At 47.6% G+C, this 23937-nt stretch overlaps 1 protein-coding gene across 4 annotated transcripts in view; it reads left to right on the forward strand.

Annotated features, from left to right (window-relative positions):
* Positions 1 to 23937, forward strand: part of STK11IP (serine/threonine kinase 11 interacting protein) — a 39012-nt gene that overhangs the window by 10126 nt on the left and 4949 nt on the right. For all 4 annotated transcript variants that reach the window (XM_077273082.1, XM_077273083.1, XM_077273081.1 and 1 more), the window contains exons 6-21: positions 185 to 292; positions 1290 to 1361; positions 1439 to 1568; positions 1649 to 1752; positions 4032 to 4118; positions 4197 to 4238; positions 4576 to 4719; positions 8952 to 9024; positions 10018 to 10404; positions 10688 to 10884; positions 11146 to 11256; positions 21052 to 21241; positions 22146 to 22448; positions 22544 to 22659; positions 22737 to 22834; positions 22915 to 23093. In XM_077273082.1, coding sequence (XP_077129197.1) covers positions 185 to 292; positions 1290 to 1361; positions 1439 to 1568; positions 1649 to 1752; positions 4032 to 4118; positions 4197 to 4238; positions 4576 to 4719; positions 8952 to 9024; positions 10018 to 10404; positions 10688 to 10884; positions 11146 to 11256; positions 21052 to 21241; positions 22146 to 22448; positions 22544 to 22659; positions 22737 to 22834; positions 22915 to 23093 — 2341 coding nt within the window. The remainder of the gene's footprint in view (positions 1 to 184; positions 293 to 1289; positions 1362 to 1438; positions 1569 to 1648; positions 1753 to 4031; positions 4119 to 4196; positions 4239 to 4575; positions 4720 to 8951; positions 9025 to 10017; positions 10405 to 10687; positions 10885 to 11145; positions 11257 to 21051; positions 21242 to 22145; positions 22449 to 22543; positions 22660 to 22736; positions 22835 to 22914; positions 23094 to 23937) is intronic.

The raw sequence follows: 23937 nt of genomic DNA on the forward strand, positions 1-23937 counted from the left end.
GGTGGTGGTGGGAGGTTAGACCCTTAGGGGGTGCAGGGTGGTGGTGGGAGGTTAGACCCCCTGGGGGGGGGGCAGCGGGGTTATAGTGGGTGGTCAGACCCCCTGGGGGGGGTGGTGGTGGTGGTGGGAGGTTAGACCTTCCCTCCATGTTTCGGCCACCTTTTCTGTGGTTTTCTCCCTGCAGGAGGTGATCTCTCTCTGCGGCGGGGATCTGAGCTCCGCGTTGCCGTGGTTGGAGCTTCACACTCTGGATTTCAGCCACAACAGGATCCACAGTTTGGACCAGTCCCTGGTGAGCGCCCCGGGGGGGTATATATGGGGGATGTCTGAGCTGTCGGACCACCTACGGTCCCACATGTGACTCGCCGTTCTCTGTGCTGAGGCCGGGATTGAGCAGGATGGGGAAGTATTGGGCGACCCCCTCTCCGGACACAGGCACGCTCCGCTGAGCTGAGCCTCCATGTGTGGGGAGGAAGGAGCCGTACACGTGCGGTCAGATAAGAGGCCATTTCACACATCCTCCTGATCAGCCGACCTTCTCTTGCAGACCGTTGTATTTCCATAACTGTGTGTTGCAGCCGTCTGCAGTTTCTTCATACACCCCGTGTGCCATATAGCTGCTTGCTCATATCCACAGGCTGTAAATATATAAGGACCTAATTCTGGAGCTGCAGACAGACGCATGTTATCTGCACTGATACATTGTAGCAGAGGCTGGAAACTATTGTAACAAACCCCCAGCAGTTAGAAGTATTCGGGTTCCCTGGACCCAGAACTTGGCCGGGCTTCATAGGAGACCTCATTTTATGCACTTACTGCAATACTGTAGTGTTTATAGTGTGAGCAATTAAAACAATCACAGGCTCAAAAAAAAAAAAAAAAAAAAAAAAAAAAAAGTTATTAAAAAAATCTGAAAATGTAAAAAAAAATAATAAATAAATAAAAATTTGCATCTCCCTTTTTAAAAACAAAACAAAACGAAAATCAATTTAGATTTTGCCTCATCTGTAAAAGTCCAATCTATAACTAGATAAAGATATTTAACCCTTAACGGTAAATGCCCCCTAGTGGTGGCTGCAGACAGGATCTTATCGTGTATCTCTGTATACAGGGAGCTCCCCCTAGTGGTGGCTGCAGACAGGATCTTATCATGTATCTCTGTATACAGGGAGCTCCCCCTAGTGGTGGCTGCAGACAGGACCTTACCATGTATCTCTGTATACGGGGAGCTCCCCCTAGTGGTGGCTGTCAGACACATGTTAGATTGATGCCTTTTTTTTTTCCGCCAGGACTTATTGAACAGTCTGAGGGTCTTGGACCTGAGCCATAATTTCCTTAAAGACTGCGGCTCCTACTTGAAGGTGTGACCTCTTACCTTCTTGTACCATCGGTGGGGTCAGGTGCCATCTTGCTCGCCACTCACTGTTCTCCTTTGCAGGTTCTCACAGAGCTCCAGATCCTGACCCTTAGTTACAACTCTCTGACGTCCGTCCCGGAGCTGAGCGTCTCGTCCTCGGCACAGCTGCACACCCTGATCCTGCAGCACAACCTCCTGTCCAGCACCAGCGGTCAGTGCGTGTACGGCTGCTACACTGCGCGGTTTTACAGCGGAGCTTGTTTTTTATTGTGATGTTTTTTTTCTCGCTAGGACTAGAACGTCTGCGCAACCTGCGGCACCTGGACCTGTCCTACAACCTTCTGGCGGAGCACTCGCAGCTCACAGGACTGGCTCCGCTGAAAAACCTCAGGACGGTAATATCCGCTTATTGCCGCCATATTGAAGGGTCATTATCCTGCTACCTCTGGTCTTACAAACCTGATTGAAGGGAAGTCTTAGCTATTGTTACACATCTGCATATTATCTCCTGGATACATTAGTCAGGATTTGTTTGTAAATATGAAGATTCATAGGTCAGCATGAGAGCTGTAAACCCAAAACGGTAGATTTATTACTAAGACTATTTCTAAAGTTGCTACACAGCTGAGCATCTAATTTATCAGTCTGAGACACGACCAAGCTGTGACTGACAGCGTCTGGGAGAGGTGAAAGCGTGCGCCCCCAGAGAAGGGTCCTAAGAAATGCCCCGCAGAGATTTCACATACTGCACTCCAAAAGAAAGAAATGTGAATATCCCCGTAATGGAGCGACACAGCAAAATGGGGGAAAAAAAACTGCAAAATCAGGTTTAACTCGCCATCTCTTCCCTGTTGGGTGTTACAAGCCTCTAAATGGTTTATAGGCTGACCCCGAACATAACTTGTGTCTGCAGTAAGCAGGTGCTGAGGTCGTGTAAACCCCACACTGTAATTTCATGGTGAATGTGCAACATAGTATTAGAAGAGGTTAAATGGAGTCATATAAATCCATTTGCAGGTTACTTACCATAGGGGTATCATGGCTCTGTATACAGGGAGCTCCCCCTAGTGGTGGCTGCAGACAGGATCTTATCCTGTATCTCTGTATACGGGGAGCTCCCCCTAGTGGTGGCTGCAGACAGGATCTTATCATGTATCTCTGTATACAGGGAGCTCCCCCTAGTGGTGGCTGCAGACAGGATCTTATCATGTGTCTCTGTATACAGGGAGCTCCCCCTAGTGGTGGCTGCAGACAGGATCTTATCCTGTATCTCTGTATACAGGGAGCTCCCCCTAGTGGTGGCTGCAGACAGGATCTTATCATGTATCTCTGTATACAGGGAGCTCCCCCTAGTGGTGGCTGCAGACAGGATCTTATCATGTATCTCTGTTTACAGGGAGCTCCCCCTAGTGGCGGCTGCAGACAGGATCTTATCTTGTATCTCTGTATACAGGGAGCTCCCCCTAGTGGTGGCTGCAGACAGGCTCTTATCACGTATCTATGTATACAGGGAGCTCCCCCTAGTGGTGGCTGCAGACAGGATCTTATCTTGTATCTCTGTATACAGGGAGCTCCCCCTAGTGGTGGCTGCAGACAGGCTCTTATCACGTATCTATGTATACAGGGAGCTCCCCCTAGTGGTGACTGCAGACAGGATCTTATCATGTATCTCTGTATACAGGGAGCTCCCCCTAGTGGTGGCTGCAGACAGGATCTTATCATATATCTCTGTATACAGGGAGCTCCCCCTAGTGGTGGCTGCAGACAGGATCTTATCATGTATCTCTGTATACAGGGAGCTCCCTCTAGTGGTGGCTGCAGACAGGATCTTATCCTGTATCTCTGTATACAGGGAGCTCCCCCTAGTGGTGGCTGCAGACAGAATCTTATCATGTATCTCTGTATACAGGGAGCTCCCCCTAGTGGTGGCTGCAGACAGGATCTTATCATGTATCTCTGTATACAGGGAGCTCCCCCTAGTGGTGGCTGCAGACAGGCTCTTATCACGTATCTATGTATACAGGGAGCTCCCCCTAGTGGTGGCTGCAGACAGGATCTTATGTATCTCTGTATACAGGGAGCTCCCCTTAGTGGTGGCTGCAGACAGGATATTATTATGTATCTCTGTATACAGGGAGCTCCCCTTAGTGGTGGCTGCAGACAGGATCTTATCATGTATCTCTGTATACAGGGAGCTCCCCCTAGTGGTGGCTGCAGACAGAATATTATTATGTATCTCTGTATACAGGGAGCTCCCCTTAGTGGTGGCTGCAGACAGGATCTTATCATATATCTCTGTATACAGGGAGCTCCCCCTAGTGGTGGCTGCAGACAGGATCTTATCATATATCTCTGTATACAGGGAGCTCCCCCTAGTGGTGGCTGCAGACAGGATCTTATCATATATCTCTGTATACAGGGAGCTCCCCCTAGTGGTGGCTGCAGACAGGATGTTATCATGTATCTCTGTATACAGGGAGCTCCCCCTAGTGGTGACTGCAGACAGGATCTTATCATGTATCTCTGTGTACAGGGAGCTCCCCCTAGTGGTGACTGCAGACAGGATCTTATCATGTATCTATGTATACAGGGAGCTCCCCCTAGTGGTGGCTGCAGACAGAATTCTTTCATTTAAAGGGACATTCCATATTCTCATTGGTGTCTGTATTCACAGCTGTTCCTGAAGGGGAATCCCTTATGTTTTAATAAGGATTATCGGATGTTCGCCGCCCAGTATCTGTCACCTAAAGCCTCGGACAAGGTGAGTGATGGCTCAGGAGACGTCTGTGTTTTCATGACTGCATAGGTTTTACGCTCATCATCTCTCTTTCGCTGTCAGGTTGTACTAGATGGGATGCCGCTGTCCGTACTGGAGATAATGGTGAGATCAGCTTTGTTTCTTTGCTATATGGAGCTTGGTCTGTCCCCCATGCTTTGCATTGTAGCTCTTTGCTTATATTACTTTCATGATGCAAGCGCAATAATAATCAGCCCTGTGTTCATGTGGATGTAAAATGCTGAGACTTGAAGGGTTTCTCCACCCAGATGATAGTCACCTGTGCACCCTGCTCAGGAGTGGCCGCAGCGGTCAGGTCAGTGGTGGTCGGTGACCCGACAGAGGCCGCTGGAGCAGGGTGCAGGATGACTGTCTCTCTCTTTATCCTCATTTTGGCAGAGAACGCCTTTAACCCTTTCATGATGATCTTGTCCCCCTGCAGACGACACCCGTGTTCAGAGAGAGGATCGTCATTCCTCAGCCGTGTAATTCAGCAACAGAAAGTTCCTGCACCGGAGATCTGACGGACAGCTGCTCTGCTCCGGAGCGGGCCGCCAGGAGGCGCATCCCACGGAAGAAGTCCAAGGTGGGCCACACACTCAGGTGTAACACACAGGTCATTGTCGGGGGTCTTCACCCGGCTCTGTGCTCGGGAGCGGTCTCACAATGTGCCGCTGTCTGTGTAGACAATAGATTTGAAAAATTGCCTAAAGGGTTAATCCCTTCATAGATTAATTTAGCAGCTCTGCCCCAGAAATCGTGTAATTTACTGAATACTCAGATCTGCAGCCGAACTTCAGATGTTCACACTTTCTTGTTTATATCTGGTTGTTTGGGAGACTTGCCACCGCTGCCGGACAGTAGTCACAAGCTTTTTTCCAGATTTGAAGCGGGCCAGGACGGCTGGAGTGTGCCGTTACCAAGTAATCCCAGCAAGCTGCAGCACAGCACTTACAGGACGGCAGCGGTGGTCGGGCTCCTAGGCAACGAGCTGTCCTCACCGTTTTCGAAAAATCTGCGGATTACCCGCGTTTTTTGTGCAGATTTCACCTGTGATTTTACCCCAGCCGATTCCTATAAAGGAACAGGTGTAAACCGCTGCGGAATCCGCACAAAGAATTGACATGCTGCGAAAAATACAACGCAGCGTTTCCACGCGGTATTTTCCGCACCATGTGCACTGCAGATTTGGTTTTCCATATGTTTACATGGTACTGTATACCGCATGGAAAACTGCTGCGATCCGCAAGATGTGCACATAGCCTAAAAATTCATATCACCCCCCCTTTTGCCCCATTCAAAATAAATAAAAAATCAATCATTCAGAATTGCCCGATCTATCAATATAAAAAAAGAATTAACCTGATCACTAAATGGTGTAACGAGAAAAAAAAAACCCACAAAAACCAAAAATGTCAGTTCAGCACACAACAAACAAGCCATAACACAGCTCCTTCGAGTCGACAGAAAAAAAAAAAAAAAAAAAAATTTACGAGCCTCAAAATGTTTTTCTTTTACAGAATTCAGAAATTTTTTACGTTATTAAAAAAAAAATTTTCTATATCTAAATATAAAAAAAAAATTTTTTTTAATAACGTAAAAAATTTCTGAATTCTGTAAAAGAAAAACATTTTGAGGCTCGTAAATTGTTTTTTTTTTTTTTTTTCTGTCGACTCGAAGGAGCTGTGTTATGGCTTGTTTGTTGTGTGCTGAACTGACATTTTCGGTTTTTGTGGGTCCCCCCCCCAACTTGACTGGTCACTGTATGGGACAATATTTTCTTATTGTACCAGTTTGTGCAATTTTGTGCTCAATGAAATGTAATGATATGTAAATAAAATATATATTATACACATACACTCAAAAAAATAAAGGGAACACTAAAATCCCACATCCTAGATATCACTGAATGAAATATTCCAGTTGTAAATCTTTATTGATTACATAGTGGAATGTGTTGAGAACAATAAAACCTAAAAATGATCAACGTAAATCACAACTAATATCCCACTGAGGTCTGGAGTTGGAATGATGCTCAAAATCAAAGTGGAAAATGAAATTACAGGCTGATCCAACTTCAGTGGAAATGCCTCATGACAAGGAAATGATGCTCCGTAGTGTGTGTGGCCTCCACGTGCCTGTATGATCTCCCTACAACGCCTGGGCATGCTCCTGATGAGGCGGCGGATGGTCTCCTGAGGGATCTCCTCCCAGACCTGGACTAAAGCATCCGCCAACTCCTGGACAGTCTGTGGTGCAACGTGACATTGGTGGATGGAGCGAGACATGATGTCCCAGATGTGTTCAATTGGATTCAGGTCTGGGGAACGGGCGGGCCAGTCCATAGCTTCAATGCCTTCATCATGCAGGAACTGCTGACACACTCCAGCCACATGAGGTCTGGCATTGTCCTGCATTAGGAGGAACCCAGGGCCAACCGCACCAGCATATGGTCTCACTAGGGGTCTGAAGGTCTCATCTCGGTACCTAATGGCAGTCAGGCTACCTCTGGCGAGCAGAGGGAGGGCTGTGCGGCCCTCCAAAGAAATGCCACCCCACACCATTACTGACCCACTGCCAAACTGGTCATGCTGAAGGATGTTGCAGGCAGCAGATCGCTCTCCACGGGGTCTCCAGACTCTGTCACGTGCTCAGTGTGAACCTGCTTTCATCTGTGAAGAGCACAGGGCGCCAGTGGCGAATTTGCCAATCCTGGTGTTCTGTGGCAAATGCCAAGCATCCTGCACGGTGTTGGACTGTGAGCACAACCCCCATCTGTGGACGTCGGGCACTCAGACCTTCCTCATAGAGTCGGTTTCTGACCATTTGTGCAGATACATGCACACTTGTGGCCTGCTGGAGGTCATTTTGCAGGGCTCTGGCAGTGCTCCTCCTGTTCCTCCTTGCACAAAGGCTGAAGCAGTCCTGCATTGATGTGCCATCCTGGATGAGCTGCACTACCTGAGCCACTTGTGTGGGTTGTAGAGTCCGTCTCATGCTACCACGAGTGTGAAAGCACAACCAACATTCTAAAGTGACCAAAACATCAGCCAGAAAGCATTGGTACTGAGATGTGGTCTGTGGTCCCCACCTGCAGAACCACTCCTTTATTGAGGGTGTCTGGATAATTGCCAATAATTTCCATCTGTTGTCTACTCCATTTGCACAACAGCATGTGAAAGTGATTGTCACAGTGTTGCTTCCTAAGTGGACAGTTTGATTTCACAGAAGTTTGATTTAACTTGGAGTTAGATTCTGTTGTTTTAAAGTGTTCTCTTTATTTTTTTGAGCAGGGTATAGATAGACTCTCACAAAAGTGAGTACACCCCTCCAAATTTTTGTTAATATTTATTGTATTTTTTTCATGGGACACCACTGCAGATCTGGCCCTCTGATACAATGTATCAGTGTGCAGCTTGTAGAACAGTGTGAATGTGGTGTCATGTAAATAACCCAACATACAGCCATTAATGTCTAAAGTGCTGGCAACACTAGTGAGTACACCCCTAAGTGAAAATGGTCAAATACTGCCCAAAGTGTCAATATTTTGTGTGGCCACCATTCTTTTCCTGCACTGCCTTATCCTCTCTTGGGCATGGAGGTCACTAGAACTTCACAGGTTGCCACTGGAATGGTCTTCCATGATGACATCCCGGAGCTGGTGGATTCTGGAGACTTGCTTGCTTGCTGACTTGCTTGCTCTCCTCCACCTTCTTTTTGAGGATGTCCCACAGATGCTCACTAAGGTTTAGGTCTGGAGACATGCTTGGCCGGTCCAGTTTCTTCACAAGGCAGTGGTGGTCTTGAAGGTGTTTGGGGTTGTTATCATGTTAGAGTACTGTCCTGTGGCCTAGTTCTAGAAGAGTGGGGACAATGCTTTGCTTCAGTATGTAACAGTACATGCAGACATTCATGGTTCCCTCAGTGAACTGTAGCCCCTCCACATCCGGCATGGTGGTCGTCCATGGTGAGGCCGGTTCTGAGTGGACCCTGTCTTGTTACACAGTTGTATGCTCTTGGCCGCGTCAGGGTGCCGGCGATCTTCTTCTTATATCCTCGGCCATCTTTGTGTAGAGCAGCAATTCTCTTTTTTCCGATCCTCAGGGCGTTCTTTCCCAGGAGGAGCCGTGATGACTCCAGACGCTGATATAAGAGTGTGAGAGCGATGACACAATGTGACAATGTAACACCCCTGCTCCCCACTCACACGGAGATCTGGTACCGCTAACGAGTCACATGACACCGGGGAGGGGACATGGCTACTTGGGCACAATTTAGCCATTTTCACCTAGGGGTGTACTCACTTTTGTTGCCAGTGGTTTAGACATTACTGACTGTGTGATGGGTTATGTAGAGGACAATTCCACACTGATACATTGTATCACAGGGGGAGATCTGCGGTGCTGACTCATGAACTCATGAAAAGATAGAATAAATATTTACAAAAATGTCAGGGGTGTACTCACTTTTGTAATATACTGTGTGTGTGTGTGTGTGTGTGTATATATATATATATATATATATATATATATCTGTTGAGCTGCTGTGATGGGAGCCGACTCGCCATTTCTTACTGTTGGGTGCCGGCCATGTAACCTCCGCTCCATAAAGTGATGGCGCACGGCTGCTGTACATTTACATTAAGGGGTTAAAAAATCTACACTACACTGATTGGCTGCAGCGGTCACATGGATGCTGGCTCAAAACAAACAAAGTAAAACACGAGGGCAGCCTTATAACTTTATTTTGTTTGTTTTCTACTGGATGACCCCACTAACTTTGGCATTTTTTTTTTTTTCTTCTTCTTGGATTTGACAGGTTAAAGTCCGCAGAGCGAGTATCTCTGAGCGCAGCGACAGTGAGTGTGAGCAGCGGAGAGAACCGGCCACCGGTGAGCGCCACCCACAGACTCCGCCTGATCTGTGCCCTCTGGTGCCTGGAATGTGCACAAAATAAAAAAAAAAAAAAGTTTTGCCGGTTCTGGCCACAGACACAATAATTATTGTGAACCTTACAAACAAGTTGTTAACCTCTTCATGACTGGCCAATGTCTTTTTTTTTTTTTTTTTTATTCCAAGTGTTTTAAAAAAAACAAAACGTTTTTTATTATTCCATTGACAGCCATTCGAGGGTTTGTATTATTCATCTGCCGTAGTTTTGAATATCACTCGCCTTACCATGTGGAAGGGAAATAATAATTGCGCAAAAAAAACAAAAGCAATACAACTTTTTTTTTTTTCTTTCTTTTTTTTTAAATATGGCAATCTATTTAAAAAAAAAAAAAAAAAATCGATATATTCCAATACCTGTAGGGTTTTTTTTGTGTCAAGCTGTAGTTTTTATTGATACAATCTTGGGATATGTACAGTGTTTTGTTTGTTTTTTTTTTTTTTTTGTTTTTTTAAGTGTTGACTGAAAAACTGCAAATCTGGAAATGTTCTTTTTTTTGTTTAGTTTTTTTAAAGTACTTTTGATATATTTTATAGTTACAACTTTTTTTTATGGCTGTGGTGACACCTAATATCATTATTTATTTTTATTTGAACTGAAAAAAGCTTAAACTTTTTTTTTTATTTTTTAGTCCTCTTAGGGGACCTCTTGAGCCCACCATCTATACATTGCACCATTCTGTGATCGTCTCCTGATTCTGGCCTCCCAGAGATAAGCGGCGCTTTTGGCCTCTTTTATGGCACAGTTGGCCGTCGGCCGGTCACTTGGTGACCTCGGTGCTACTTTATGTCCAAGCCTTGTTTTCAGGATTTTGTTTTTCTGGATCACAGACATGGCTGCTTGTTTCCGGTCATAGATTGTAACTGTGTCCTGATGGTGCAGTTGTTTTGACTTTTTTCCTGACGTCCACTAAGGCTTTTGTCTTCCTTTCCAGCATCCATCCTGCAGCACCAGAAGGACATTGAGCGCACAGACAGTTTTCGGGAGCAGTTCGGCGTGGACTGGCTGCAGTACCGGCCGCACCTGGAGGATGAGCTCAGGAAAGACGACCCCATGAAGGACAGTCCGGCCCCTGTCAGACGCTCTCCCCTGTTCAATGTGGCCCTGACATCTCCGGCCATTCTGCAACCATCTGTCGTAACGGACAACGCATCCACTGAGACCTCAACCCCCAGCCCGGAGAAGCAGCCCAGCCCTGGGGCCGCCGCCACGGAAGACGCCGATAGGTTAATAGAAAGGATCGAGGACGCTCTGGAAGATGGACTATGGCGGACGCAGGAGTCCAGCATGAAGCAGGAGGAACAGGAGGATGTTATAGAAGGTGAGACATGCAGAACAGATAAATGCCAACATCTAGGACTCTGTCCCACCAGGACCAATGGGGGAGGGTTCAGACTCTTTGCCACCAAGCGGGAAGTTTGGGCTTTTTTGCCACCAGGGAGGAGTTTGGGCTCTTTTGCCTCCCAGCAGGGGGGTGTCGGGACTCTTTTTTTGCCTCTGGGCAAGGGGTGTTTGGGCTCTTTTTGCCTCCCGGCAGGGGGTGTGTCCGGCTCCTCACCAATAGGTATTAGATTTTCGTTTCATGTGACCTGATTTCCCCCCAGATGCCCTGTGCTCCCCAGTTACTGTGTGCCCTTTGGCGGATGGGCAGCCGCGTGACCCCGACTGGCCATGGGTCTTCCTTCGCATAACCCGACAGTCGCTCCTAGAAATCGATCTGCAGCGCGGCCGGGTGCTGGTCAGGAGAGAGCTGCGCTGCCTGCGGGACATCAAGACGACAGCCACACCGTGGGCTTGGAACGTGAGTACATGATGCGCGGGGGGCACGGACCCTGGTGGAGGAGATGGAGCCGAGATACGAGTCTGGCAGGGAATGCTGGGTGGGGAGACGCCTGCAGATGTGGCTCCTCCAGAAGGAGGGAATCTGCCTCTAGCGCCTCCTATTGGAGGTGGGGACCTCGTGCGCACAGCGACTTGCAGGATGGCACAAGAGAGCGTTCTCCCTTCTGGAGGAGCGCTGCTTTACGTAGAGGTGAACGTCTCGTGATCTGTTATTATACAGGGGGAAGAACAGGAGCTGCCGTTACTGACGCTGAGCTTCCACTCCATATGCGAGGACGATCAGTGTGTGAGCTACGTAGTGCTGGACAATACACAAGACATCTCCATAACGGTGAGCAGGGGTCTCCACCCCAGAGGGGCAACGCAGACGGGATGTTCTGTTTCCTGATTAACCACTGGGGGGCGATCTTCTGCCCAGGTCAGTAGAATTCATATAGTAGTGTATACAAACGCCCCCTAGTGGTAGCAGCGAGCAGACACTTATTTAAGGGGTACATGTCCACTTATCTGTAGATTGGAATGCCCCTTTAAGGCCATGTTCAGGGGTTCAGTATTTGGTCAGTATTTTACATCAGTATTTGTAACCCAAAACCAGGAGCAGAACGATCAGAGAAGTATAATAGAAACATACGCACCACTTCTGTATTTATCACCCACTCCTGGTTTTGGCTACAAATACTGATGTGAAATACTGACCAAATACTGCTAGTGTGAATGTGGTCTAAGTGAAAGGTTATTTATTGTGTATAAAGCAAAATACTCCAATTCATTTATGTTGCCGGAGTCTTAGAAACAATTATAGTAGAAAATGCTAAATCTGGCTACAAGGTCAATAACCAATTTTTGGAAAGCGGATGTGGCACCTACTGTGTGTGACCGAGAATATCCGAAATGTAGCAATGTATGGGAATGTAAAGGAGTCTGGTGCTGATTAGTACACTGTGACTGCACCAGCAGAATAGTGAGTGCAGCTCTGGGGTATAATACAGGATGTAACTCAGGATCAGTAATGTAATGTATGTACACAGTGACTGCACCAGCAGAATAGTGAGTGCAGCTCTGGGGTATAATACAGGATGTAACTCAGGATCAGTAATGTAATGTATGTACACAGTGACTGCACCAGCAGAATAGTGAGTGCAGCTCTGGGGTATAATACAGGATGTAACTCAGGATCAGTAATGTATGTACACAGTGACTGCACCAGCAGAATAGTGAGTGCAGCTCTGGAGTATAATACAGGAGGTAACTCAGGATCACTAATGTAATGTATGTACACAGTGACTGCACCAGCAGAATAGTGAGTGCAGCTCTGGGGTATAATACAGGATATAACTCAGGATCAGTAATGTAATGTATGTACACAGTGACTGCACCAGCAGAATAGTGAGTGCAGCTCTGGGGTATAATACAGGATGTAACTCAGGATCAGTAATGTAATGTATGTACACAGTGACTGCACCAGCAGAATAGTGAGTGCAGCTCTGGGGTATAATACAGGATGTAACTCAGGATCAGTAATGTAATGTATGTACACAGTGACTGCACCAGCAGAATAGTGAGTGCAGCTCTGGGGTATAATGCAGGATGTAACTCAGGATCAGTAATGTAATGTATGTACACAGTGACTGCACCAGCAGAATAGTGAGTGCAGCTCTGGGGTATAATACAGGATGTAACTCAGGATCAGTAATGTAATGTATGTACACAGTGACTGCACCAGCAGAATAGTGAGTGCAGCTCTGGGGTATAATACAGGATGTAACTCAGGATCAGTAATGTATGTACACAGTGACTGCACCAGCAGAATAGTGAGTGCAGCTCTGGGGTATAATGCAGGATGTAACTCAGGATCAGTAATGTAATGTATGTACACAGTGACTGCACCAGCAGAATAGTGAGTGCAGCTCTGGGGTATAATACAGGATATAACTCAGGATCAGTAATGTAATGTATGTACACAGTGACTGCACCAGCAGAATAGTGAGTGCAGCTCTGGGGTATAATACAGGATGTAACTCAGGATCAGTAATGTAATGTATGTACACAGTGACTGCACCAGCAGAATAGTGAGTGCAGCTCTGGGGTATAATACAGGATGTAACTCAGGATCAGTAATGTAATGTATGTACACAGTGACTGCACCAGCAGAATAGTGAGTGCAGCTCTGGGGTATAATGCAGGATGTAACTCAGGATCAGTAATGTAATGTATGTACACAGTGACTGCACCAGCAGAATAGTGAGTGCAGCTCTGGGGTATAATACAGGATGTAACTCAGGATCAGTAATGTAATGTATGTACACAGTGACTGCACCAGCAGAATAGTGAGTGCAGCTCTGGGGTATAATACAGGATGTAACTCAGGATCAGTAATGTAATGTATGTACACAGTGACTGCACCAGCAGAATAGTGAGTGCAGCTCTGGGGTATAATGCAGGATGTAACTCAGGATCAGTAATGTAATGTATGTACACAGTGACTGCACCAGCAGAATAGTGAGTGCAGCTCTGGGGTATAATACAGGATATAACTCAGGATCAGTAATGTAATGTATGTACACAGTGACTGCACCAGCAGAATAGTGAGTGCAGCTCTGGGGTATAATACAGGATGTAACTCAGGATCAGTAATGTAATGTATGTACACAGTGACTGCACCAGCAGAATAGTGAGTGCAGCTCTGGGGTATAATACAGTGTGTAACTCAGGATCAGTAATGTAATGTATGTACACAGTGACTGCACCAGCAGAATAGTGAGTGCAGCTCTGGAGTATAATACAGGATGTAACTCAGGATCAGTAATGTATGTACACAGTGACTGCACCAGCAGAATAGTGAGTGCAGCTCTGGGGTATAATGCAGGATGTAACTCAGGATCAGTAATGTATGTACTCAGTGATTGCACCAGCAGAATAGTGAGTGCAGCTCTGGGGTATAATACAGGATGTAACTCAGGATCAGTAATGTAATGTATGTACACAGTGACTGCACCAGCAGAATAGTGAGTGCAGCTCTGGGGTATAATGCAGGATGTAACTCAGGATCAGTAATGTAATGTATGTACACAGTGACTGCACCAGCAGAATAGTGAGTGCAGCTCTGGGGTATAATACAGGATGTAACTCAGGATCAGTAATGTAATGTATGTACACAGTGACTGCACCAGCAGAATAGTGAGTACAGCTCTGGGGTATAATACAGGAGGTAACTCAGGATCAGTAATGTAATGTATGTACACAGTGACTGCACCAGCAGAATAGTGAGTGCAGCTCTGGGGTATAATACAGGAGGTAAATAATAATAATAATCTTTCTCTTACCCCCATGACGGCACCACGGAGAGAGGGATCTGCCCTCAGGAACAGGTGAAAAAGGCTGTACCTCTCTCCCACATCAGTTCGGTTTCCTGTCTGATGGGGAACCTACAGCATACCTGTCGTCGCGTGATGCCGGGGGTCACCCAAAGTTGCGGCGCTTCCTATAGGGGCATCGGCAGCTACTCCGGCGCTTCCGACGCTCCTGGAGACCGGGCGCCGGTAAGGTGTGACACGCCTGCATGTGCTGACCGCAAGGCTCTTTGGGAGATCCAGAGTGCGCAGGCGTGGGGGTCATTTCCGTGGCATCTCTGGGTAAATTGATGCTGCGGCGTGCTGCCCGCCCGGAAATATAAGGCAGCTAAACACAAACGCCGGTGCTCAAGCATTTTCACCATGAGTGAGAAGGAACAGCCGGCAGAGAAATTCTGCAGTCCCCTCCAAAAAAACGCCAGCAGCAACCGAGCCATCACCAGCAGTGGCGACAGCAGCAGGACGCCTCTTCCCAGCGTCACAGCTCAGGATCCCAGCGCAGCAGAGGCTCCGATGGATCCGGGAGACCTACAGCGGTTCAAATCGAGGATGCAACTCCTAGGCCAGAACCGTATCCCCCTTACATTAGGAGGGTAAGTGACCTCCGTGAATGTCCATATTCTAAATGGGGTTTATTGTGTCTTCTTGGGGGAAGAAATGTGCAGCGAAAACCAGACACACAGTGTGTCCTATCTGCTCTGTAGAACTACCCGCTATGTGGGTGAAAAAGCTCTGTGCTATATGCTTAGAAAATACTATATGTGAAGAGTCCCCAAGATTCGCATCTGACCTAAAAAGTTAATCAAAACCCAAGTGGAAGATGCGTTAAAAAAAAAACGTTAAGTTTTAAAAAGGAAGCATAAATCTGGGCGCGAATCCCCGGAGTGGAGTTCCAGTGAGGAAGATAGTCATCAGTATGGTTCAGATAGTTCACTCTCTTCTCCATCATCCTCTTCATCCTCAGAAGGGGGCCGCAATTGTTTCCCTATTGAAGAAACAGATGCTTTAGTGAAAGCAGTTAGGACAACCATGGGGCTAGCGGAGACTCTGTCCTAGAAAACGGCGCAAGATCTTATGTTTCGCGGCCTAGGACAACGGAAACCAAGAGCGTTCCCGTTTAATGAAAAAATACAAGCCTTAATAAAAAAGGAATGGAAGAGGCCAGATGAGAAAGTCCTTTTAACCCCAAAGAGGAAATACCCATTTGACGACCCGGCTTGCTCTTTCTGGGGAAAGGCGCCAAAGTTAGACGTCCCCATTGCAAAAAAACTCTAAAAAAATTTGCTTTGCCTTTTGAAGATATGGGGACCCTTAAGGACCCCATGGACAAGAAGGCAGAAGTATTCTTAAAGGGCTCTTGGGAAGCTGCCGGTGGGGGGTTAAACCAGCCATAGCCGCCACATGTACCGCCAGAGCGTTAATGGTGTGGCTAGACCACCTAGAGTCACAACTAAAGGATAGATCCCCAAGAGAATCAATATTGGACTCAGTCTCAATAATGAAAGGAGCAGCTGCGTTCCTAGCAGACGCCTCTATAGACTCGGTGAGACTGGCGGCAAGGTCTGCTTCGTTTTCAAATGCAGCTGGAAGGGCTTTATGGCTCAAGTGTTGGCCGGGAGACCTACAGACAAAAGCCAAACTATGCTCCATTCCCTGCGAGGGAGAATTTTTATTTGGGCCTACCCTAGATGACATTCTTGAGAAAGCAGGGGGCAAGAAAAAAGCTTTTCCAGGGTTTCCCAACCAATCCTATAGACGGCCCTTTTGGAGCAGAAAATGTATTCGTAGAAGGCCCCCTAAAAATCAAAAAGAAGGATGGGAGCATAAAAGATTTAAGGGAAAAGGCTTCATGTTCAACAAACCTGATAACAAAAAACAGCCCCAATGAAGGAGTGCCCCAGGTGGGAGGGAGATTGACATACTTTCTTCCAGCCTGGGAAAAAATATCTGGGAGTGCGTGGATACTAAATATAAGAGACAGGGCTGAACCTGAAGTTCCATACGATGCCATCTCCTCATTTTATCATGACACCACAAAGGAAAGTAGAGGCCGAGCAACTGGGCCTTCAAAAGGAGGTACAAAGTCTTCTGACAAAAATCGTCCTGCAGGAAGTCCCAGACCAGGAGAAGGGCACCGGATTCTACTCCCCTCTGTTTCTTCGAACGAAACCGGATGGAACTTACAGGACAATCATAAACCTGAAAAAAAAACTAAACAAGTACCTAGTGACTCAGAGTTTCAAAATGGAGACAATAAAAACCTGTGTCAGAACGCTTTATCCGTCTTGTTTTATGACTGTCATCGACTTAAAAGACGTATACTACCATGTGCCCATCCACTCAGATCACCAAAAATTCCTCAGGGTGGCGGTACTAATGCAAGGGGAACTAAAGCATTACCAATTCAGGGCCCTTCCCTTCGGCCTAGCCACAGCCCGAGGGTGTTTACGAAACTAATGGCAGAGGTCATGGCTCACATAAGAGAGCAAAATCTACTAATAAAAGTAAAGAATAGTAATAACGGTCCTAGGAGCGCTGGAAACTTCCACCTGATAAAGACGGTTTAACCGTTGAAACGCGTTGTGGTTCAACACTAAAATCCTTGTGTTGGTCTCATTTCCAGCGCTCCTAGGACCGTTATTACTATTCTTTACTGCATTTTGTATCCTCCTAGAAGGTTAACGGCTGGAGCTGCGGTGGACCCTTTGCTTTCAATTTTAACTGTGACCCTCACAGCGCTCCCCAGTGACCGCTTTCTTTTCCCATGAATTTCACAAAATATACTAATAGTCCCATATCTGGACGACCTCCTGGTAATTGGCGAGTCCTCCCTCCATTGCAGTCAACAGTCGGACAAAGTGATGACATCCCTGACAAATCTAGGTTGGATGCTGAACCTAGCAAAGTCCAGAATTATCCCAACCCAAGCACAACAGTACCTAGGGATAATGATAGACTCAATAAGGCAAGAATGCCGCCTTCCTGGGGAAAACATTTCAAACATGATTCAACTGGTGACACAATTAAAGGGGTCCCCAGTTGTCACTTTGCGCAAGGCAATGTCCGTACTGGGATCAATGACAGCCTGTATCCCAGCCGTCCAATGGGCCTAGAGTCACACCAGAGATCTCCAGTGGGAGATACTAGAAGCAGAATCTCGCTTAAAGGGAGATTTAGAAAAGCGCTTAGAAATCTCTCAAACAATACGTTCCCCAGCTTGGTGGGTGGATCCAGACAACCTAACCAGGGGTGTTCCGTGGGTATGGCCGATATCTATCACACTGGCCACCGACGCGAGTCCTTGGGGTTGGGGGGCTCACTTAGACAATCAAATTGCTCAAGGCCCTTGGTCGGAGGAAGAAAAACTAGTTTCCTCAAACATGAAAGAACTCCTGGCAGTGAAATGTGCGCTCAACCACTTCCTACTCTTCCTCCATTCCCACCACGTGAGGGTGCTCTGACAACAGGGTGGTGGTAGCATACTCGAATCACCAGGGGGGAACGAGATCTCAAGCACTGATGGAGGTAACAAAATCTAACCTGTTGTTAGCAGAGACCAAACTGTCCTCACTGTCAGCCCTCCATATCAAAGGGACAGAAAATCAGGCCGCAGACTTTTTAAGCCGAACACAGTTGAGGCAAGGGGAGTGGGAATTAAACCAGGCAGTATTCAACCACATAGTAGAGCTTTGGGGTCTCCCGGAGATGGACTTGTTCGCAAACAGTCTAAACCGGAAGACTCACGCCTTCTGACCCTTCATGATCCACGGGGGAGTCCAGTAACCCTAGACGCCTTTTTGATTTCCTGGGACTTTCAGCTAGCCTATGCCTTTCCCCCAATAGCACTAATTCCCTTAGCACTGAGGAAGATTCGGGAGGACAAAGCAAGGGTAATCATGATAGCTCCATTTTGGCCGAAAAGAGCATGGTTTCCGTGGCTGTGGATAATGTCTATAACAGACCCTTGGGTTCTTCCAGATATCCCGAACCTTCTGTGTCAGGGGCCGGTAAACCATCTGCAGGTGAAAAACCTGCATGTGACGGCCTGGAATTTGAAAGGGAACTTCTAACCAAGAGAGGATTCTCTTCAAACTTAGTTTCTAACCTCTTGTTAAGTAGAAAACCAATAACTACCAGAGCGTATGGGAAGGTCTGGAGGAGAATTTTGTCAGTTTCGGGTGCCAGTTTAGCACCTTCTGAATTGGGATCTCCCCCGATAGAGTTCCTTCAGAAGGGGCTGGAAAAAGGCTTCGCAACAGGCACACTTAAAGTTCAAGTGGCAGCGCTAGGCGCCCTTTACAACTGCGATTTAGCAGGGAATCGCTGGATAAAAAGATTTATTAAGGCCTCAAATAAATCTAGACCGGTTGTCCACCACACTACACCTCCCTGGGATCTAAACCTAGTACTTTCTGCACTGACTAAAGCACCTTTTGAACTTTCGAAACAAGCTTCTTTAAAAATATCCCTCAAAACCTCTCTCCTTGTAGCCCTAACGTCAGCTCGCAGAATTAGTGATATGCAGGCCCTATCAGCATACCCGCCTCTGCCCAGATATTAGATGATAGAGTGGTCCTTAAGACCGATCCATCCTACCTTCCTAAAGTGGCGTCACGTTTTCATAGATCTCAGGAGACCTCTTTACCCTCTTTCTGTCCAAACCCCAGAAATAGAAAGGAAGAACTCTTAGATGTTAAAAGATGCTTAACCCAATATCTAGCAGCCACGAGGGAGTGTAGGAGGGATAGGTCTCTGTGTGCTGTCAGGGTCCAAACAAAGGGCATAAAGCATCGAAGGCCACGCTGGCGAGATGGGTAAGGGACGCCATCATCCTTTCATATTCCTCGTGTAATGAAGCCATTCCAGAAGGGGTCAGAGCTCATTCGACCAGATCGGTGGTGACCTCCTGGGCAGAGAGAGCGGGAGCATCAATTGAGCAGATATGTAGAGCGGCCACTTGGTCTTCTCCCTCTACATTTTTTTAAGCACTACCAACTAGATGCCTGACTTCTTCAGACCTCACCTTCGGCAGAAGGGTCCTGGAGGCAGTGGTCCCCCCCCCTAATGTACATTCTATGAAATTCTCTCCTTGGTGCCGTCATGGGGGTAAGAGAATATCGTAGTTACTTACCGATAACTGTATTTCTCTGATCTCATGACAGCACCCGTACATTCCCTCCCTTCACTTGTGGGTGTCCACACTAAGTTTAGTTATTAATATTTAGTCACACGGTGCCTCTGATAAGCCTAAGATTAAAATATTTTTTTCTTTGGATAACCATTACCTCTGTAAACCAACTGATGCGGGAGAGAGGTACTGCCTTTTTCACCTGTAGGTTTCTGTCCCTGAGGGCCGATCCCTCTCTCTCCGTGGTGCTGTCATGGGGTCAGAAAAATACCGTTATTGGTAAGTAACTACGATATTATATAGCGCCAACATATTCCGCAGCGCTTTACAGTTTAAAAGTTTCAAACACAACAGTCATAGGTAACAACGTTAACAATACAATAATAAAGCACAATGAGCCGCCCCTGCTCGTGAGAGCTTACAATCTACAATGAGGTGGGGGAGATACAAAGCACAGGTGTGTATTTATAATGATGTATTTACAATGATGGTCCAGCCATCTTCAGGGGGTGGGGGGTAGGTGAGATAGTGAATGGGCTACACACACACATAAACATAAAATGACTGATTAGGGAACGCGATAGGCCGCTCTGAACAAATGAGTTTTGAGTGAGCGCCTAAAGCTATGCAAGTTGTGGATGGTCCTAATATCTTGGGGTAGAGCATTCCAGAGGATTGGCGCAGCACGGGAGAAGTCTTGGAGTCGGGAGTGGGAGGTACGGATTAGTGCAGAGGTTAGTCGAAAGTCGTTTGCAGAGCGCAGCGGTCGGCTAGGCTGATAGACAGAAATGAGGGAGGAGATGTAAGGGGGGCCGCACTATGGAGAGCTTTGTGGGTGAGAACAAGTACTTTGAATTGTATCCTGTAATGAATGGGCAGCCAGTGTAACGACTGGCGAAGAGCGGACGCGTCCGAGTAACGATTAGCCAGATGGCGACCCTGGCTGCTGCAGTGTGATGTACACTGACTGCACTTTTCCTGTACTTGGCTCCTATATAGAATCTGAGTTGATGCTCGGAGATGAACACATCCTTGGAATCCCTGTAGTATTTCGGTCGTCCTCTTTGGACCTGACATGGTGGGCTCACTCTGCTCCTCGTACCTTCTGTCTAGCGCACAGCGCGGCCCCCGTCTCCTCGTGTGATGTGACTGCAGGCAGCGACTTGCCCGATCACATCGCCGGCCGCTGAGATACGCTGAGGCTCGAAGCTGCATAATTCCCCCTAAGATTTTTCTGGTCGCGTGCAAACTGGTCCTGACACAACATCCCCCACCCCCACCGCCACCACCTTCCCCTCCCCTCAGAATTAGCGGTTTAAGTTTTGACCTTTCTTGTATTTTTTAACTTGAAATTTATGGATTCTTCTAAAAATCTTGACCTACAGGTATCCGCTCTGTGTCCGCACACATGGCTGGACTTCTCAGTCACATGTACATGTGAATAGTCTCTAGTCACAGCCAAAGCTGCTTTCTAAGCAGTGGCCCCCAGATCACCTGTATAAAGAGCATGCCCTGTCCTTTTGCTCAGCATTGTGGGAGATGTAGTCCTGTACAGTGGTAGTAGCACTACATCTCCCACAATGCCATGCTCTAGAACTTTTAGGATGTGGCTCCTCAGACGCTCATGTCTCCTGTTTCCGTGTTTCAGACTCTTCTTGAATTGCTGCATCCAGTCCTGGAGGAGAATCTGAAGTTTTCTGCTGCCAGCGAACCAGGTCCTCCCATGTTACAGTGTCTAAAGTGCAAAACCGAGTTCGGCCAACAGGAGGACAATGAGGTTTTCCTGGGAACAGACGCTGAGCGAGAGACTGAGGACGACGTGCCCGACAGCCACGCAGGTGACATCCGCACTGTCCTTAGGATGTTACCAATAATCCATCACTGATCTGCTGTCTAAAGGATGGCTCCCAACTATGTTTACCAAGCACAGCGCCACCCTGTTAGTGGCTGTGCCCATTATTACCACGCTCAGTTAGTGGCTGTGCCCATTATCATCACGCCCTGTTAGCGGCTGTGCCCATTATTACCACGCTCAGTTAGTGGCTGTGCCCATTATCATCACGCCCTGTTAGCGGCTGTGCCCATTATTACCACGCTCAGTTAGTGGCTGTGCCTATTATCATCACGCTCCGTTAGTGGCTGTATCTGTCATGACCATGCTCCGTTAGTAGCTTTGCCAGCTGTGACCATGCTCACTTGGTGGCTGTGCCTGTCGTGACCGCGCTCAACTAGTGGCTGTGCTCATCGTGACCACACTCGGTTAGTGGCGCTGCCCGTCGTGACCACGATCAATTAGTGGCTGTGCCCATCGTGACCGCGCTCAATTAGTGACTGTACTCGTCGTGACCACACTCGGTTAGCGGCTGTGACCGCGCTCAGCGGCTGTGCCCGTCGTGACCACGCTCAGTTAGCGGCGCTGCCCGTCGTGACCACACTCAGGTGCGAGCGGCACCAGTGACATTACAGCTGCATACAGCGAGCTCTATCTGCATTTATCCACTATTGGAATCTCTGAATCTGTAAATGATCTGTAAGATGAACGCATTTATCCCATGTGCTGAGCATCTTATGGAAAAAAAAAAACATGGCAAAAAAAGCTACTAGAGCTTTACAGAGTCACCTGGTTCTGATCTCATTATTCCCATTTCTGGTGAGCGGCGCCCGGGTATGAGGGGTGGGTGCGGAGCCTCCGTCGTGCTCCCTGCTTTATACACTGCTGACTCTTCCATTCCTGCTCTGCAGGTAGCGCCGGCTGCCCGTCCTGCGGGAGTTTCCATGTCATCCTGGCTCCGCTGCACCACGGCGGAGAAACCAGTGCCCAACAGTCACCAGATGGCGCCACGAGTGAGAAGCTAAAGTCCTTCTATGTAGGGGAAGAGGAAATGGAGAACTCTGAAACGGGGAGCAGCTCCATCAGGGATCCAGATGATGGGGACTCCAGCACCCGAAGCGGCCGGGTCACCCCCGAGGACAAGTCCAGGACAGCAACCCCTTCCTCAAAAGAAGACGGAGAACCTTTCCAGGACTGCTGGCGCGTCAGTCCAAGTAAGTGGTATAATGGGGGAGATGTAACTGTGACCTTATACTGGGGGGTGTAGTCCAGTACCCGCCTATAAGGATGCCTGACCGTGTCTCTGTAGACTCTGCAAGTCCACAACAGGTCTTGGATTTCCGGGTGGTGGATCACCGGCTGAAGCTGCATCTCGACATGGAAATCCTCGGCGGAGACATGGAAGAATTCCAGTGCTCCATGAAGGTGAGTCTGGTGGAGGGGTTTCTGCCTCGATTCCCCTCTTTCGGCAGGGTCGGCCATCATTGCCTTCTTTTCTTCAGGTCCCTGTGGTTCGTTTTGGGAGGCCTGAAGAGTTCCTGGCTCTGGTTGTGGTGTCCAGTCAAAAGATCTATTTCCTGCAGATCACTGGAGACAGCAGGTAAGGCTCGCTTCACATGTGGTGGATCATGAGGCCTGGGACCCACCCCATAAAGCTGATGAAGACTTGTGCTCTTCCAGGGGCCCTCCCTGTGACTGGCTGCAGCTGGGAGATTCTCACGAACTCGCCTCCCTCACTCACCTACATGTGGGGCTCCAGGAGCAATGTGTATATTTAGGGTTTGAATCCTCTGAAGACGCCTACACTCTACTGACCCGAAACCGCCACTGCAGCACAGGCTTCAGCCAGCACATACTAGGTGAGCCGTGCCGTCTGTAACTGTATATGGCTACCCCTGCACAGTCCACAAGGGGAGCTCACTACATACAGATTTATACAGTCACCACTAGAGGGAGCTCACTACATACAGATTTATATAGTCACCACTAGGGGGAGCTCACTGCATACATATTTGTACAGTCACCACTAGGAGGAGAGCACTACATACATATTTGTACAGTCACCACTAGGAGGAGAGCACTACATACAGATTTATATAGTCACCACTAGAGGGAGCTCACTACATACAGATTTATACAGTAACCACTAGAGGGAGCTCACTGCATACATATTTGTACAGTCACCACTAGGAGGAGAGCACTACATACAGATTTATACAGTCACCACTAGAGGGAGCTCACTACATACAGATTTATACAGTCACCACTAGGGGGAGCTCACTACATACAGATTTATACAGTCACCACTAGGGGAGCTCACTACATACAGATTATACAGCCACCACTAGGAGGAGCTCAATACATACAGATTTATACAGCCACCACTAGGGGGAGCTCACTACATACAGATTTATACAGCCACCACTAGGAGGTGCTCACTACATACAAATTTATACAGCCACCACTAGAAGGTGCTCACTGCATACAGATTTATACAGCCACCACTAGGAGGAGATCACTACATACAGATTTCTACAGTCACCACTAGGAGAAGCTCACTACATACAGATTTATACAGCCACCACTAGGAGGAGCTCACTACATACAGATTTATACAGCCACCACTAGGGGGAGCTCACTACATACAGATTTATACAGTCACCACTAGGAGGAGATCACTACATACAGATTTATACAGCCACC

The sequence above is a fragment of the Ranitomeya variabilis genome, chromosome 7, assembly GCF_051348905.1.
Source record: "Ranitomeya variabilis isolate aRanVar5 chromosome 7, aRanVar5.hap1, whole genome shotgun sequence".
Taxonomy (NCBI): Eukaryota; Metazoa; Chordata; class Amphibia; order Anura; family Dendrobatidae; genus Ranitomeya; species Ranitomeya variabilis.